Source organism: Portunus trituberculatus, chromosome 48 (genome assembly GCF_017591435.1).
Source record: "Portunus trituberculatus isolate SZX2019 chromosome 48, ASM1759143v1, whole genome shotgun sequence".
NCBI classification, from domain to species: Eukaryota; Metazoa; Arthropoda; class Malacostraca; order Decapoda; family Portunidae; genus Portunus; species Portunus trituberculatus.
Window position 1 is genome coordinate 4,558,425 of NC_059302.1, and position 18,697 is coordinate 4,577,121.

General features: G+C 37.3%; 1 protein-coding gene across 11 annotated transcripts in view; it reads left to right on the forward strand.

Annotated features, from left to right (window-relative positions):
- Window positions 1-15,070, forward strand: part of LOC123498480 (adenosine 3'-phospho 5'-phosphosulfate transporter 2-like) — a 24,114-nt gene extending 9,044 nt beyond the window's left edge. For all 11 annotated transcript variants that reach the window (XM_045245607.1, XM_045245600.1, XM_045245601.1 and 8 more), the window contains exons 6-8: window positions 3,407-3,597; window positions 13,179-13,360; window positions 13,481-15,070. In XM_045245607.1, coding sequence (XP_045101542.1) covers window positions 3,407-3,597; window positions 13,179-13,360; window positions 13,481-13,658 — 551 coding nt within the window. In that variant the 3' untranslated portion in view covers window positions 13,659-15,070. The remainder of the gene's footprint in view (window positions 1-3,406; window positions 3,598-13,178; window positions 13,361-13,480) is intronic.
- Window positions 15,071-18,697: the final 3,627 nt, after the last annotated feature.

Here is an 18,697-nt window from a genome sequence, read left to right on the forward strand (position 1 = left end):
GTCATATTCTTCTCTCAGGATCAGTTTCTCGTTATCCACTTGGTCCATTCCGTTGATCAATTTATAAACTTGTATCAGGTCTCCGTTCTCCCTTCTTTGTTCCAGGGTTGGTAGATCCATAGCCTTTAGTCTCTCCTCATATGTCATCCCTTCAAATTCTGGAACCATTCTTGTAGCTAATTTTTGTAGCCTCTCCAATTTTCTTATGTGTTTCTTTTTATAAGGGGTCCACACTACTCCTGCATATTCCAATCTGGGTCTTATTATAATACTTATCAATTTTTTCATCATTTCTTTGTCCATGTAGTGAAATGCTACTCCAATATTCCTTAGCAAATTATATGTTTCTCTAAAAATTCTATCATTATGGCTTACTGGTTGATTGTTTTCTTCCATCGTCAAGTCCTTTTCCTTTTTAACTTTTTCCAGTTCTACTCCATCTCCCATCTTATAGATTCCCACAGGTCATCTTTCACTCTTTCCCATTTCCATGACATGGCTTTTGTTCACATTGAATTCCATTTCCCACTTTTTAATCCATTCCCAGATCTTATTTAGGTCTTCTTGCAGTATTTCACAATCCTCCTTTTGCTTTATAACTCTGCACAGTTTCGTATCATCTGCAAACAGATTTATGTAGCTGTTCACTCCTTCTGGCATGTCGTTAATATAAATGAGGAAAAGTATTGGTGCCAATACTGACCCCTGTGGCACTCAGCTTTCTACTGCTCTCCACTTGGACTTCATATCTTTAACTACCGTCCTTATTTCTCTCCCCCTCAAATAATTTTCTATCCATCTCAATGTGCTTCCTTTTAAGCCACCCTTCTCCTCTAACTTCCATAGTAATCTTGCATGTGGCACTTTGTCAAACGCCTTTTTTAAATCCAAATAAATACAGTCAACCCATTCCTCTCTCTCTTGTACTCTATCAACTATTCTAGAATAGAAACTCAATAAATTAGTTACACAAGACCGTCTTTTTCTAAAACCAAATTGGCTATTTGATATTAATTTGTTGTCTTCAAGGAACTCGATCCATTGTTTCTTTATTATTCTTTCACACATCTTGCATATTACACTAGTTAGTGATACCGGTCTGTAATTTAAAGGTTCTTCCTTCCTTCCGCTCTTATATATGGGAACCACCTCAGCTCTTTTCCATTCTACTGGTACTGTTCCATTTTCTATTGAGCATTTTATGATGTATATAGGACTTGCTAGTTCTTCCCTACATTCTTTCAGTATTCTGCCTGAGACTTCATCTGGTCCCATTGCCTTCTCTTCATCCAGTTCCTTCATTAACTCTTTTATTTCAAGCTTGGTTACTTTAATCTCTTTCATATAGATTGTCTCTCTATTACCCTGTGGCCTTTCAAATTTGGATTCCTTAGTAAAGACCTCCTGGAATTTATTATTTAATAGTTCTGCCATACTTTTTGGGTCTTCCACCATCCCGTTCTCTCCTTTTAACCTTTCTATTGTTTCTCTTTGCCTAATTTTTCCATTTATGAATCTATAGAACAATTTTGGTTGCTCCTTACATTTTTCGACAATGTCCTTTTCGAAGTTCTTTTCCTCTTCCTTCCTCACCTTAACATATTCATTTCTTGCTGCCTTGAAGTTTTCCTTATTTGCTGTGTGTGTGTGTGTGTGTGTGTGTGTGTGTGTGTGTGTGTGTGTGTGTATTTACCTAGTTGTATTTACCTAGTTGTAGTTTTACAGGGTCTGGGCTTTATGCTCGTGTGGTCCCGTCTCCATATCTACACTTATCCAATCTTACTTTAAAAGTATGCACACTCGTTGGAGACACTACTTCTACATTTAAACTGTTCCACTTGGTCCATTCCGTTGATCAATTTAAAAACTTGTATCAGGTCTCCTCTCTCCCTTCTTTGTTCCAGGGTTGGTAGATCCATAGCCTTTAGTCTCTCCTCATATGTCATCCCTTCAAATTCTGGAACCATTCTTGTAGCCATTTTTTGTAGTCTCTCCAATTTCCTTATGTGTTTCTTTTTATAAGGGGTCCACACTACTCCTGCATATTCCAATCTGGGTCTTATTAAAGTACTTATCAATTTCTTCATCATTTCTTTGTCCATGTGGTGAAATGCTACTCCAATATTCCTTAACAAATTATATGTTTCTCTAAAAATTCTATCAATATGGCTTACTGGTTGATTGTTTTCTTCCATCGTCACTCCTAAGTCCTTTTCCTTTTTTACTTTCTCCAGTTCTACTCCATCTCCCATCTTATAGATTCCCACGGGTCGTCTTTCACTCTTTCCCATTTCCATGACATGGCTTTTGTTCACATTGAATTCCATTTCCCACTTTTTGCTCCATTCCCATATCTTATTTAGGTCTTCTTGCAGTATTTCACAATCCAATTTTGGTTGCTGTGTGTGTGTGCACGCGTGCATGTGTGATTCATTCGGCTGGATGTTCTGCGCACTATAGGTGTCTTTCGTTTATGTGGTAACATTGCACTGAAAGTGTTGCTGAAATGCATACATATTTGGCAACTAAGATTGTTGGAAAGCAGTATTCAGACAAAATTCAGGAGGACACTGGGCGGTAAGCTACTCAACGTGCAGGTGATGATTATAGGAGTGTTCAGCGGTATTTATAATTGACATCATGGATTTTCCTCCTGTGGACAAAATACCGTAACCCATAACACTCAGTATGACTTATTATTTCCCTATAGATCATACAAGCTTGACAAATGAGGGTCCAAATGTATTTTTTCAGGGTCAGAAAATATGATGCAAATAGATCAATAAAGATTGGCTGTTTCATTATATGGACAATATGGTATCTACCTAGATTGGCAGGTAAATATTTGTTCATGATCACCCTTGTTATTTTTCACAACTTTTAATATGTCTTAGCATAATTAATTTAACTTATGTAAACTAATCAAATATGAATTAATCTAATCTAACATCACAAGTATCCTATAACCTTAGCGAATAATAATAATAATAGTAAAAATGATAATAATAATAACAATAATAATAATAATGATAATAATGATAATGATAATAATAGTAATAATGATAATAACAATAAAAATTATATTGATAATAATAATAACAATAATAATAATAATAATAATAATTATTATTAGTAATGTCAAACTTAAGAAAACTCATACAACTGTGAGCAACAATCTGGTATCCAGTGCACTGTTATCAGTATCAATAGTAATATCATTATTGGTATTGGTAGTAGTATCGGTATTGGCAAAATTTTGTGGTATTGATATTGGTAAAATAATTCTGGTATTAGTACATCCCTACTAGAATGATGTAAGGAATACTGAATGTATTTTTTTTCCATTAGCTTATCTTGTCTGTAAAAAAATGCTGTGGAAATAACTGTTTGTTCTTTCTATTTACAGGTGTATTGCTTGTCAGTTTGGCTCTTCTTTGCGATGCAATCATTGGTAATGTGCAGGAGGGAGCCATCAAAAAGTACAGTGAAGAAGCAACTCTTGTAGTCTTCTACTCCTACAGCATTGGTTTCTTCATCATCCTTGCTGCCCTTGTGATGACAAATCAACTGTTGTCTGCAGTGTCATTTGCAGCACAGGTAAAGTATACCTTATAGGTGTCTTAGGAATCTGGATTTTTTAAAAACACTGTACAGTAACTCCCCAACTGGGACTGAGAGGCTGTTCATAAGTCCATTTGTTTGTAAGTTCAAAGTTAAATCCCCATTGTTTTCTTCAAGTGTTTTAATCCTTACCTTCTGGTGATTGCTCATGAACAGTTGTATCGCTATGTCTGGTGAGACGGTGATCGTTCCAGTAAATCATGATTTTTCGCACCATACGTTTGTATTAGTTTAATCTTAAAAAGACTATGCAGAACTGCAATCAAATTGAATCATCAGAAGTATTCAAGCCTCACTTCTAACAATACCTTGCATAGAGGGAAACTTCTTGGAGAGTGGCAGCTATCTTGATCATCGAACATCGATTTGCGTAAAAAAAATTTTTCTTTCTTTGTGTGTGTGTGTGTGTGTGTGTGTGTGTGTGTGTGTGTGTGTTTGTGTTTGTGTGTGTGTGTTGTGTATTTACCTAGTTGTATTTACCTATTTGTAGTTTTACAGGGCCTGGGCTTTATGCTCATGTGGCCCTGTCTCCATATCTACATTTATCCAATTTTTCTTTAAAACTATGCACACTTGTTGCTGACACCACTGTGTGTGTGTGTGTGTGTGTGTGTGTGTGTGTATGTGTGTGTGTAATTCATTTTTAGGGTCCCAGGTATGCTCTGTTTCCCTCACCAACTCTAATATCTTCTTCTCTACATTTGGTCACCACATTTTCCAACCTTTCTCTGTGACGTCACATCGTAAACAAAGTCACAAATCAACTGAACAGGACCAACATGTCGATCTTGTTTTGCGTCTGGTTTCTCCAGTCACTAGGCACCAATATTCAGTCATAAACTCTACCGACCTGCAATTTCAGTTGCATATTGACAGGTGTGAACCTGCCTTTAAGAATATATAAAATCCAGTAAGTACAACATATCTAATACACTACCTGTGATATGCAGTACCTTTAATACTATTTGATGGTTATTTGTACAAGAATAACATAGAAACATTTTATTTATAAAATATATTGTAGCAATTATGTTAGCTGGCATTCTGATCAATAAGATGGTGACTTAAGAGGTTTAGTGGTTCTTTCCCCGAGGGCCAGGGAAACAATGTGATCCTTTCTTCCTTTTATTCAAATGTACAGCTCAGTCTGTATTAAGGGTATGGTAGGTGGCCTGGTGAGAACAGACTCTCTGCCACTGCAAAATCTGTTCAGGGCAGATTTCACCCCACAGGTGAAGGGAGGAGAGCAGTACAAGTAGCAGCCTATGGCTTGGTGGGCTCCTGGGTCCCGGAGGACTTCTTTCTCAATGATGATTGTGACAACCCACAGCAACCGTAGGCAGGGAATGTCAATCAGGCAGATCCCAGAGCACTCCTCTTGGCTCCTGGCGACAGTGGGAGTGATGTGATGATCTTGAGGCAGGCAGGGTGTGTGCGGCAGCGTCAGTCAGGCAAGTCCAGCCGGTAGCTTGGGAAGGAAGAAAAGATAGTGGTGAACCTCCAGGGATGGTGTACTGTGTTGTGCCAGAACTCTGCTGGGGACGTGTACTGGGTCTCACCAGAAGAAAGGGAAAAGAAACTGGAGATGTATACTGTGTCGTGCCAGAAGGAAGGAGAGGGAGAAAGTCCTGGGATGGGGTCTGTGTTGCACCAGGCATAGGGAGGAAGGAGGAAAACTAGGGCTGACAAGACTAGGTAGGGATCATCACCATCTGCGTGTCAGTAGAGGAGGAGACTGGCATTGATGATTCTGGTGCTTCACTTTTATCGCCAACTACCACTTGGGGGAAATTTGAAGTTTGAAAGCGCCTTCTAGACTGTTTTTTGGACCTCAGTGACTTCAGAAATGTGTTTATATGTACAGAATGTTAGCAACTCGAGTGTTCATAAGTCAAGGAGTTTCTGTACTTGATAATGCATATGAAACATCTTCTTTCTCAGAATTCTCATGGAAAAATTCTTCTTAAATTATTGAAGATGAAAGTATAGTCGAACCTGAAATCTACAGACTAATTGAGAGGATAAGTTGCCCATTGATGTGAAGTGTTTTAGTGAAAGGGGATTAACATAATGGAAATACATACAAAGAAAATTTCACTAATGTCTATAATCAACAAGCACATTACTACTACAAGAGTTGCCAATACTGAGGCCTGGTTCAGGAAAAATCCTGAATCACCTGTAGCATCAAGATCAAAATCAAGATCATCCTGCATCATCCTCTATACGTATAATGCAGGAGTGTACAGTGATACCTTGAGATACGGTCGTCCTAACTTATGATTATTTTGAGATACAACATGAAATATTCGAAAATTTATGCCCCAACATACAACGAAAAATTTGAGATACGATGAACGATAATAATTATTGTAGAAGCGAACGCTAGGTAGCAAAATCTGCGGTCGGCTGCCACCCGCTCAGTTTGTGTTTTGACGCCTCATTGTTCAAACATGTTGTGTTATTCGTTGTGTTTGTGCTCATTTTTCGTCTTATTTTGGATATATATACTTTATTTTGTTATTAACCATGGGTCCCAAAGCTAAAGACAAAGCTAGTGAAAAGAAAGAACCTAAGAAAATGATCACGATGGAAGTAAAATATGAAATTATCACAAAGTATGAGCGTGGCATTCGTATCATCGACTTGGCAAGGGAGTATGGCTGCAATCAGAGATCAGAGATCAAGAAGCTGCAACCTTCCAAAGGCGTCACCTTTATTTCCAAGCTACGTACTGATAAACATGATGAGATGGAACGGCTACTTTTAATATGGATTAAGGAGAAGCAATTGGCTGGTAACTCTGTTTCTGAAGTGATCATCTGTGAGAAGGCTAGCACCATTTTCCAAGACCTTAAGCGTGAAGCAGCCGAGACGGAGGGAGAATCATCACAGGGTGGCCAAGGGAGTGATGAGTTCAAAGCCAGTCGTAGATGGTTTGACAATTTTAAGAAACGAAGTGGCATTCATTCTGTCATTCCTCATGGAGAGGCATCGAGTGCTGATGTTAAGGGGGCTGAAAATTTCATTAAGGAATTTGAAAAACTCGTTTGTGAAGAAGGATACCTGGTGCAACAAGTATTCAATTGTGACGAAACAGGATTGTTTTGGAAGAAAATGCCTAGGTGTACATTTATCACAGCAGAAGAAAAAAGTCTACCCGGTCACAAGCCTATGAAAGATAGGCAAATGCTTGCCCTTTGTGCCAACGCTAGCGGCGATTTCAAATTGAAACCGTTACTAGTTTATTACTCAGAAAATCCAAAGGCATTCAAAGCTCATAAAGTGATTAAAGAAAGATTACAAGTTCTGTGGCGTGCAAATAGTAAAGCATGGGTGACACGTCAGTTTTTTATTGAATGGATGAACGTAGTTTTTGGTCCTTCAGTCAAGAAATACTTGACCAATAATGGTCTGCCACTTAAGTGTGTCCTCCTCTTGGATAATGCCCCTGGTCACTCCCCTGGCCTTGCAGATGACCTTTTAGATGAATTTAAATTCATTAAAGTTGTCTATCTGCCAGCCAACACAACATCTATCCTCCAGCCCATGGATCAACAGGTGATATCCAACTTTAAGAAACTTTTCACGAAGCATCTTTTCAAGCGTTGCTTTGAAGTTACTGAAAATACAAACCTAACATTGAGGGAGTTTTGGAAGCAACATTACAACATTGTGATCTGTGTTAAGCTTATAGATATTGCCTGGCAAGGTGTTACCAAAAGAACATTGAACTCAGCTTGGAGAAAATTATGGCCAGATGTTGTTTTAGAGCGAGACTTTGAGGGATTTCATCCTGTTGAGGAGGAGATTGTATCTATTGGTCACTCTATGGGCTTAGAGGTAGACGAGGCAGATGTTGCTGAACTCGTTGAGGAGCACGCTGAAGAACTCACGACGGAGGAGCTGAAGGAGTTACACAAGATTTCCCACGAGGAGGTAATGCAAGAACTCAGCAGTGAGGAGATGTTGAGCAGGAGGAAGAACTAACTTCAGGTGAAATTCGTGATATCCTAGGCAAGTGGCAGGAAGTGTCAGATTTTGTGGAAAAAAAAAAAACCCTGATAAATTGTCTACAGGCAGAGCGAGTGTCTTATATAATGATACGTGTCTCACATTCTTTCGTAACATTCTAAAAAGGAGGCAGAAACAAACCTCTCTTGATCGTTACTTTGTGAAGGCCTCATTTAGTGAAAGTCAAGGTGAGGCCAAAAGGGCCAGACGTGAGAGTGCAGAAACTGACGAAAGTGAGGCCAAAAAGGCCAAACATGAAAGTAATGATTAGGTGATGATTACGTAAGAAAAAAAAAATATATACATATATAAAAAGCCACCCCCCTAAAAAACATTAAGAATAAGTTTAGCATTAGAAATAAGTTTAGCAATGTTTTTGTGTTTATGTACATTATGTACGTATAAATCCTCCTCCTCCTCCTCCTCCTCCTCCTCCTCCTCCTCCTCCTCCTCCTCCTCCTCCTCCTGCAGGCCGCAGCTCACTGTCACTGTGGTAAGTAAAATTCCTTTCTTTTTTTATTGATTTTATTAACATCATATTAATGTTTTTTTTTTTTTTTTTATCATTATGTGTGTTATTACTCGTTTATTTATTTACAAATTGTGTATGTTATATGTAATTTAACTGTGTTTTGGGGTGGTTTCATAGCTCTAGAACGCATTAATTCATATTACATGTATTTATGTGGGAAATACTGATTTGACATACAATTTTTTTGACATACAACGATGGTTATAGAATTAATTAAAATCGTATCTCAAGGTACCACTGTAATAGTTATAGTGTTACCATGGCATGTAAGATTATTTTCTCTCCTAATCTGTTTTACCATATTTGGTGGTTCATGAAATGCATGGACTTATAATACGCACCCAGTTTTGGCAGACATTAAAAAAAAAAAAAAAAAAAAAAGAACAGATTTTAGCTCCGAATATAAAGTGAAGGATTTCACCTGACGTTTGAAGACTCTCACATGCATTTTAATTATTATTAGATCCCAATATTTTCCGTTTAAAAACTTTGATCTTTGCTATTAGCCTATGTACCAATTCTGTTGTGACTTGGGAGATGTAAACATGTACCTGGCATATGGTATCAGCAGTGACTGTGAGAAAGTTAGAGACTATAGGGGTAATAGCCATCATTCTTTTATCTGAATTTAATTTTTACATGTATGCAAGGTAAGAATGTTAAACAATAACTGTAATTTTAATTGTATGAAAGTGTGCCTTACCTTAAGCAGTAATGGCATCACACTGTAAAGAATGCAGTGAAGCTTATCCATGTCAAAATCAAGATCACTGACCGCATGTCTTGTTTTGGTTCATGCAATGTGTTGTGTATGGTTACTTATAGTCTTCCAATAAATGCGGCTTTCTGGCTGGGCTCCTTAGGGAATACCAGGCCTTCCAGCTCTGCTAAGTACAAGAACTAGCAAATTAGAGCTCCGTATACATAAGTAAGAGGCGTATAAAATGCTTTAACGAAAATCCAGTATCATCAGATATTAAAAGAAATTAATTAAGATAAAAATTAACATTCCACGCTTACGATATGCACATCACAATAACAAATACTGGCAGCCTTGTGTAACAGTGTTGCTGTGAAAATGTTATAATCTTTATTCAACATTCACCATAGTCCTTAGTAAGACAAATGGTGCAACAACTGTTTTCCAAATACTATACGAATGAACATCTAGAAAAAATAAGGTTATTCGTGTATAAGATAAAATATTTTTGACTCCATTAACACGGCAACACTCATTACTGTACAAGGCACGGCCTGCCTGCGAGACACTGTGGGGGGCAAGGTCACATGTCACGGTGGTAGATACCTATCCATACACACACACACACACCGCGTAGTGTAGTGGTTAGCACGCTCGGCTCACAATCAAGAAGGCCGGGTTCGAGTCCCGGTAAGTGGCGAGGCAAATGGGCAAGCCTCTTAATGTGTGGCCCCTGTTCACTTAGCAGTAAATAGGTACGGGATGTAACTCGAGAGGTTGTGGCCTCGCTTTCCCGGTATGTGTTGTGTGTTGATGTGGTCTCAGTCCTACCCGAAGATCGGTCTATGAGCTCTGAGCTCGCTCCGTAATAGGGAAGACTTGTTGGGTGACCAGCAGGCAACCGAGGTGAATTACACACATGCACACACACACACAGTGCGAATTTAAGGATGGAAATTGAATATAGGAATAAGGAAGGATTGTCATGGAGAGAGAGAGAGAGAGAGAGAGAGAGAGAGAGAGAGAGAGGGACGTGAGGGAGGAAGGGAGAGAGCGATAAATGAGATGGGTCAGGTCACACACTTGGCCATTCAAATTCTGTGTGAAATGTGGCAGCAGTGGAAGGCCTGCTATTCCTTAAGGAGACACGCCAAAAAACCGCGTTTAGATTTGGAAGACTATAGGCAAATTCTTTCTGACTGGTGTCATTCTATGTGAATTACCAGTAAGTATGACCTATTATATATTAGCACCTTGAAAAAAAAAAGAAGTTTTTTTGGTGTGGTATCAATCATCTCTTTGTTTACAAGTGTGAAGATGTCTGGGGTTTGATTTTTAGAGCCTCTTTTGCCATAGACTGACTATCAACCACTGCCTCAATGCTGAACCTTGGCCTCATAGGACAGAGGGTCATTTCCTGAAACTTTTCTGTTGGAGAAAAGGTACATCTTACAAGCCATTAAATACAGTATTTACAAGATAGATGTGTTATAGAAATTATACTGAAGAAACACACAGGACCCATAAATGATAGGAAATTAAAGGGGTTACAAGAAGAAGAGTATCTTGCAGCATCCTTATTTGTGTTGTGTCTGTATTCAAACCCTTACAATGCCACCTAAATGTCTTACACCTCTTGAGCCTTCTAGCAGTGACTCCAAGCACCAAAGGAAGATTTTTACAATAGCAGGGAAGGTGAAACTCCTGATATGCTATAGAAATGTTTAAGAGTGTAGAAAAGGTTTATAAAGGTGTTAAAGATTACTGCCACCTAACAGACAATTACTGAACTACCAGACTCAATTTGCATCACCTGGGATTTTTAAACTTTCATACCAGACATTCTGGCTAATGGATTATGTATTCTGATCAACAGATTTTGTTTGTTGCATCTAATATCCGTTAATTTGGTGTCCATAGATGATAACTTTGAATATAGATATATATTATTTTACGTGCAGATATTCAGTGAAGCTAGCTTATTGAACTTAAGCATGACTTTGTCCACTCCATAAGGAGACTTATAGTATGTCTTGAAATGGCTTGAAGATATTTTGATTATCAAGCATGTTCATAGGTATTGAAATTTGTTTCTCTCAGAAAACAAATTCTCACAAATAGTTATAAGTAGAGTTTTGTATCCCTAAGTAATGTGAGCCAAATCTTTCATGGTTTTATTCATAATGAGGTCATAGAGTAGACCTCATAATGAATAAACCATCAAGAATTTTGGCTCACATTACTTATAGAGTGATAAAACTATCTATGACTATTTGTGTGAAAAAATTCAACCCATTATTGCATGCTTGACAGCCAAGCCACCTTCAAACCATTTCAAGGTATACTTTAAATTGGTTTAAGGAGTGGACAAAGCCATGCTTAATTTCAGTTAGCTTGATTCACTGAGTATCTACACATAAAATAATATTATTACATACACTCCCTTTGCCCTCGGCATGCCAATACATCTCTTAAACAGCTGTAGAACAGGCAGGGATCTGCTGTGGAGACCTCTTATAGTAGCAGGCCAAAGATGATGTGTTAGTGAGGGAGGTCAGTGATATAGACAGTTGTGACACTTTCTGGGTAATGTGTGATGGTGTTGTATTTAGCAGAGCTGTATGTTGTGGCACCAAATTGCAACTTTGCCACAGCATGAATTCCAAAGTCACAGAGTTGAAAGTCACAAACATTTTGTAAAGATCAGAGTAAGCAAAGACCCACTGCCAATTTTCTGCAATATTCACTGACTTTCAACAGGAACAAAGATGACTTTTGAAAGAAATTGCTGTGGCAGTTTTAAGCCAGTCTTAAAGCCTGATTTCAATAAAGACTTCAAACTTGAGTTGGTAATAGCTAACTTTATTTTTTATCTGATTTTTAACATTCCTTTTATGATGAATGAAATTCTTCACATTACATGTATGAGACTGATATTACATGAAACTACCCAAACGTACCGCCAAAAAAATTTGTCACTGAATTTCATTGTTCCTCAAAGGGGACATAGAACTCCTGGAGAAGATGGGGCCACAAGGACATGGAGGAGGAGGAGGAGGATGACCTGCAGATATTAGTTAAGTCTGTGTTTTAACTAAAAATAAAAAAAAAAAAATTAATTTTCTTTTCTCTGCCTAATAAAAGTATGTCTGTTATTGTGCTAAAGTTAACTTTGTAATTTAGCAGAGTCGCAGAAAAAAAAGTTGCAGTTGCAGTCACAAGTTGCACTGTGGGGCCAAAAATAGTCGCAAAGTCACAGTCTTGCCAGATTCAATGGCAAGTCACAAAATCAAAGTCACACCTGAAGAAATTAAAGTCTCACCCAGCTTTGGTGTTTGATTGAATTCTGGATGAGTTTGGTGTAAGTACTGTGAGGAATAAATGCAAATAGAAAAAGAGAGAGAGAGAGAGAAACACATACATATTTTGACATTGCATTTGATCAATGTATCATTCTTATTTTTAATGATGGAAGCAACTTGTATTTGTAATGGGTATGGATTCTCCTAACCCCTCTCCACTGATAAGCTTTAAAACAAGAGGCTGTAACTTCATATGATCTATTGTTGGAGAAAAATAATTAGTGGAAAAGAAACTTTTTCAAATTGTTACTTTAGATTAGTTAGTTCAGGAAATTAGTGAATAGCTGATCTGGGTGTTACGGCACCAAGTTGCAACTTTGCCGTTCCATAAATTTTGAAGTTGCAAAGTTGAAAGTCACAAGCATTTTTTAAAAGTCGGACTAAGCAAAGTTGCATCGGCAGTTTTCTATGACTTTTGCTAGAACTTTGAAGAGGAGCAAAGATGACTTCTTTTTTTTTAAGAAATTACCGCAGCTGGAGAAGATGGGCCAGAAAGACATGGCACAAGAGGAGGATGACCTGTAGATATTAGTTTAGGCTGTGTTTTAACTGAAAATTAAATGAATAATGAATATGTGTTTCTTGGCTATATAAAAGCATGTTTCTGCTATCATGCTAAAATTCACTCTGCAAATTTGTGAAGTCGCACCAGGGAAAAATATGCAAAGTTGGAAGTCATGCGGGGGGGATGGGAGGGGCAAAATTAGAGTTGCAAAGTCACAGTTGCACCACATCAGGAGGTAAAGTCGCAAAGTCAAAGTCACACCTGGAAAAATTAAAGTTGCACCCGGCTCTGGTAAATAGTCATAGTGGCACTGAGAGACTATTTTTGTTTATGATAGATTTGTTTTGTAGTGTTATTCACCAAAAAGGAAGGAAAGAATAGTTTTGCTGTTAATTTTACTGGATTCTATCTATGAAGAAGTAAGTTAATATTGTTTGCTGACAGTTTCCCTGGGAGGTGTATGGGCGTGGAATGATGTTGTCGGCTGCAGGATTCTGCGGTGTGCAGGTGGTCCTCACTCTGGTCACGCTTCATGGTGCCCTTCTTGCCGTCACTGTCACCACCTGTCGCAAGGCAATCACTATATGTCTCTCTTTCATCTTCTTCAGCAAACCATTCACTATACAGTAAGTTGAAGGCTAATTCTTTACACAAGACTCTTCAACTTGTACATATGCTTTAGATTTGATCCTGGTCTTTATTTCACATTTGATTTATATAAGTAAACATCAAACATTTAATTTCAGGTACATCTGGGGTGGTTTACTTGTCATTGCTGGAGTATATCTCAATATATATGGAAAGAAAAACAAAGGCACAACTTTTCTAGTGTCACTGCAGCAGTTATACATGGCAGTACAGAGAAGCCTGGGGCCAAAGGTGAGCACTATAAGGGAGGGTGATGCCTCAATGTTTAATGTGTGACACAAACTACTGCCAAGAGATGCCATGTAGTGTGGATGTGAAAGTAGAAGAACTTCTTGTGCAGTGACTACAGTTCCATAATGATTGAAGGACTTTTTAATTATTTTTAAGTGTTGAGATTTTCAGAGATTTAAGATATGATGTGTGTATGATTCAAGTGATTTTATATTTATGTGTGAATGACTTCACAGTGATATTTAGTTTGTATATATGGCAAGAAGGTGATTTTGTTGTGTATTAGAATGAGAAATTTAGTTACCATATTTTCAGTATTATGGTAGGGTTTCATGTACAGTACATACTTATCCAAATATATCAGTCAATTTCTTTTAAATACTCTTCCAAGAGGATGACAATGACATAGAAATCTTCATTTATTCTTGTCATTGTATCTCTCTCTCTCTCTCTCTCTCTCTCTCTCTCTCTCTCTCTCTCTCTCTCTCTCTCTCTCTCTCTCTCTCTCTCTCTCTCTCTCTCTCTCTCTCTCTCTCTCTCTCTTTCTCTTTCTCTTTCTCTTAGTTATTCCAATTGTCTTCCTCCTCATTTCACTTGAGATCATCCTCTTTTACCCACTGCATGTGTCATTCTCAAATTTACATTCATAGTTATGCAACCCTGCCATTTTTCTGGGGACCATACTTATTTATGGTGCTGTACCCAAGAAGCTCAAACACACCAGATTTCACTTTTCACCATGACATGTACCAGTTATACACTGTTGTTACTTTCACAATCCATTCTTTACTCAACATTCTCTCTCTCTCTCTCTCTCTCTCTCTCTCTCTCTCTCTCTCTCTCTCTCTCTCTCTCTCTCTCTCTCTCTCTCTCCTTTAGGGTTTTACAGTATAATAATCCATATTGGATGAGCGATGGGCACTTGTGGAGAAAGTCTACATAAAATGTGAATATTATTAGGGATTAGTTTCATAAGCTTTCTGTGGCTTCAGTATGGTCATAAAAGGATTATTCATTCTATGGTGCTATAAAATGGATTCTTAATGAACTGTAGTACCTGTTGAGTAGTATTGCAAATGAGAAAGTCCAAGGTAGAACTATTTCAAGAAGTTAGATAAGCTGATTAAATTTTCATGCATATCATTTAAACTGTATACTGTTTCACTTACTCTCACTCTGTAATTTGGCCATTTGAGGACAGGCAAACATGCTGAGACTGTCATTGCATGTTGCTATTACATGTTGGGAGTCCTGTGTTCTCATGTCCTCTTAAAACAAGTGGCAAAATAATGTTTTTTTTCAAAATCTGTATTTGCTTGTAAGCTCCCAGATTGTACATGGTTAATCATGTTAATGTGTCCTCAGATATTAAAATTATTGAACCACTTCTCAGTAAGATGATTGATTTTTTTTTTATTAATGTATACATATTTATGTTATAAACTTAAAGAAGTACATATATTATTATCATTTATTTCTTGAAGTGGACCCACCCACAGATCCTACCACCATTTCCAGCCTTATCTCTCTAGTATACGCCTGTCTTGCCACAACATGCAGCTGCATTACTAAGTTTTCATACCAGCTGTTGAGATACACCCACCATGGGCAGGTTTAAGTTTGTTGAAGGTTTAAGTAAGATAAAAGGGGGAGAGGGGTTCAACTCATCCATAGCCCCACCACCATCTTAGAATATGGTTGCTCCAGCCTGCCTAGAATTCAGGATTATTTTCTTTAACTCCTGGACAGTTTATTTTGGCTCAGTAGTGAGATTTTATGCTTTCTAAAAATATTTTGTTGTGCTTGAAGTATTTTCTGTGAGTGTGTTGGATGTATGTTGTTGTTGGCATTATTTTTGTGTTAGATAAGGGTGTTTTTGGGTGCCAAATTTTCAGGAGCGTCCAGGAAAGAGATTTTTGTTTGAGCCAGAATCAAGTTGCTATTGTTTAAAAAATTTCTTTGTGTTTTATAGTGTTTTGCCTTCCTGGTCAGTAGAATTAGTGGAACCGAATTATTTTCTATAGTCTGTTCCATCTATGAAGTCCATTCAGGATGGGACAGGTCACATCATTTACCGCTAGCCATATTGCCAAATCAATCTTCTTACGTGTCTCTCTCTTATTTCCCATCCATGTGTTATTTAATAGTTTTATTTTGTATATGCAGGGACATGTGACAGGTTTTTTCCAATGTTGCCATGATGTGGTAGTGGTGGTCAGTGTGTCCCCTTGGGTCCCTCACCTAAGTCAGGTCAAGTGTCACTGCACCATGCTCATGGTGTATTTACCTAGTTGTGGTTTACAGGAGGGGGAGTAAACTCATGGTTTCCTGTCTCTATACCTTTTATCAAATTTCTCCTTAAAAGTATGCACAGTCCCAGCCATTACAACCTCCTCATCAAGTTCATTCCAATTGTTCACAACTCTGTGAGGGAAACTATACTTCTTGACATCTCTTCTATATAAACCCTTTTTCAACTTTAAACCATGTCCTCTTGTACTGCATGTGTCCAATAGTAAAAACTCTTCTTTATCCACATCCTCCATACCATTAACCATTCTATCTATAAACATGTATCAAATCTCTTCTTTTCCTTCTCTCTTCCAATGTAGTAATGTCCAATTTACTCAATCTTTCTCCATAGGTTAAAGGTACTTAAATTTGGAAACATCTTTGTAATTGCTCTCTGCACTCTTTCCAACTTCATAACATTTTTCTTTTTATGAGGAGACCACACGACTACCGCATATCCCAATTTTGGTCATATCACATAAATCAATATCCTTTTAATCATCCTTTCATCAAGGTATGAAAAGGCCACTCTCACCCTCTTTAATAAATTCATCATACCACTAACAATTCTATTTATATGTTTGTCTGGAATCAAGTCATCTGTAACAGTCGCTCCCAAATCCATTTCCTCTTTCCATATCTCCAATTTGACACCATTCATATTATAGTCGTATCGTATTCTCTTTTCATTCTTACCAAACTCCATTACCTTACACTAATTCAAGTTAAACTCTATTTGCCATGTTCTACTCCATTTACTAATCTTATCTAAATCACTTTGCAGGACTAAACAGTCATTCACATTTTTTACTTTCCTCATCAGTTTTGCATCATCATCAAAACAGATTTATATAACTTTCAACTTCTTCATTCACGTCATTAACATAGATAACAAACATTAGTGGTCCCAACACAGATCCCTGTTGCACACCATTAGTTACCTTAAGCTATGATGAACACTGGTCACGTATTACTGTTATCATTTCTCTGTCATTAAGATGATCTTTTATTCACTCAAGTAATCTTCTACCAATGCTTCCATACTCCTTTTATTTTCCATAATTATCTTTGATGTGGTATCTTGTCAAATGCTTTTTTCAAATCAAGATATACCACATCCACCCATCCATCTCTTTCTTGAATGACGTCAATCACTCTTGATTAAAATGATAGCAAATTTGTGGAGCATGACCTACCTTTTCTAAAACCAAACTGACAGTTTGTTATTATATTTTGTCTCTCCAAGTGCTCCATCCATCTTTCTTTAACCACTCTCTTGCACAACTTCCCCACCACACTGGTTAATGACACTGGTCTATAGTTTAAAGGATTTTCTTTACCAACTTTAAATATGATGTGATATTTGGTCTTTTCCAATCCTTAAGCACTAAACCTTTCGTCAAGGATGTTACCACCAAACTATGAATTTCTCCAGTTAGTTGTTCTCTACATTCTTTCAAAATCCAGAAATCGGCTCTAGCATATCTAAATCTTTTTATTTTATACTCCTCATTTACAGTCTCATTCTCATTTAATACATCAAATGCCATTAACACATGGTTACTTTTACCCAAGGGACTTTCATATTGCAAATTTATAATATTGTCCATATCTTTGGTAAACACTAAATCAAGCCTCGATGGTGAATCACTTCCTCTAAACCTAGTATCACAATCAACCCATTGAGTCAACAAGTTTTCTGTTGACCAATTTAAAAGTTTATTGCTCCAGGAGTTTTCACCTCCACTGGGTATCATTGTTTCCTAGTTCACTTTTTTTTTTTTTTTTTTTTTTTTTTTTTTTTTTTTGACAATTAAAAGCACCTGCATTAACCACTTCAAAGTTTTTCTTAACCACTTCCTCTAAAATTCTTTAAAACATTCACAAACATATCATTGTGCTCATCCCTTTTCCAAGCATTACTCTTTGGGGTGTACGTACACTTCCACATAATTTACATTTTTACTGTTGATACCGAAGACTATTACCTGTAAAATATCAAAATTTCCTTCACTTCTAATTACCTCCTCCATTTTAACTCCCTTCTTTTTCAAAATCATAACTCCTCCACCTTCTTTGATTCTTCTATTTCTCATCCACACTTCATACATGCCACCACCATCAGGAATCCCCCCATTCACTTTTCCTCTGTTTCAGTCAGTATTGTAACATCCGATTTAATTCTACCTAGCAACTCATTAATTTATTTACACCATCAAAGACAGCATTCCATCAACATTTCTATACAATACTTTACTTAGTTTCCTGGAAGCTTTTTCTTTAACATTTTCATGTTTCTCACTTTCCAGTAAAATTGAGTCTTTTCCTCCTCTGTTCTGTTTTTTTTTTTTTTTTTTTTTTTTTTGGCCTCATTAATTATTTCTCTTCTTTTAGTCCTCTCTGCTTCATCAAGATCCCTGCTTATCCAGACATTGCCAAATTCTTCATCACTGGACGACCTCCATGACCTATTTAAGACAAGCTCTGCCTGGGCCTTAGTTGTAAACCTGATTTTACCCAGTCTAACTTTAGCCTCAAATTTACCAATTCTGAAGAAATTCTCCATCTATTGTACCTCATCTGTATCTTCTCAAGCCACCTTCCTTATTACTTTATTCAATGTATTCTTTTCCTTTTCCTCTCTTTACTTTCTATTTACCACATTTTCTTCTTTTAGACCAAATACAACAACCTGTTTATACTTCTCCACAGTATTTCTAACTAGTTTCTCCTCTTCCTTGATAACTTTAACCATTTTCTGCCTCAAATCTTGTTCATCCTTCTTCTGCTCC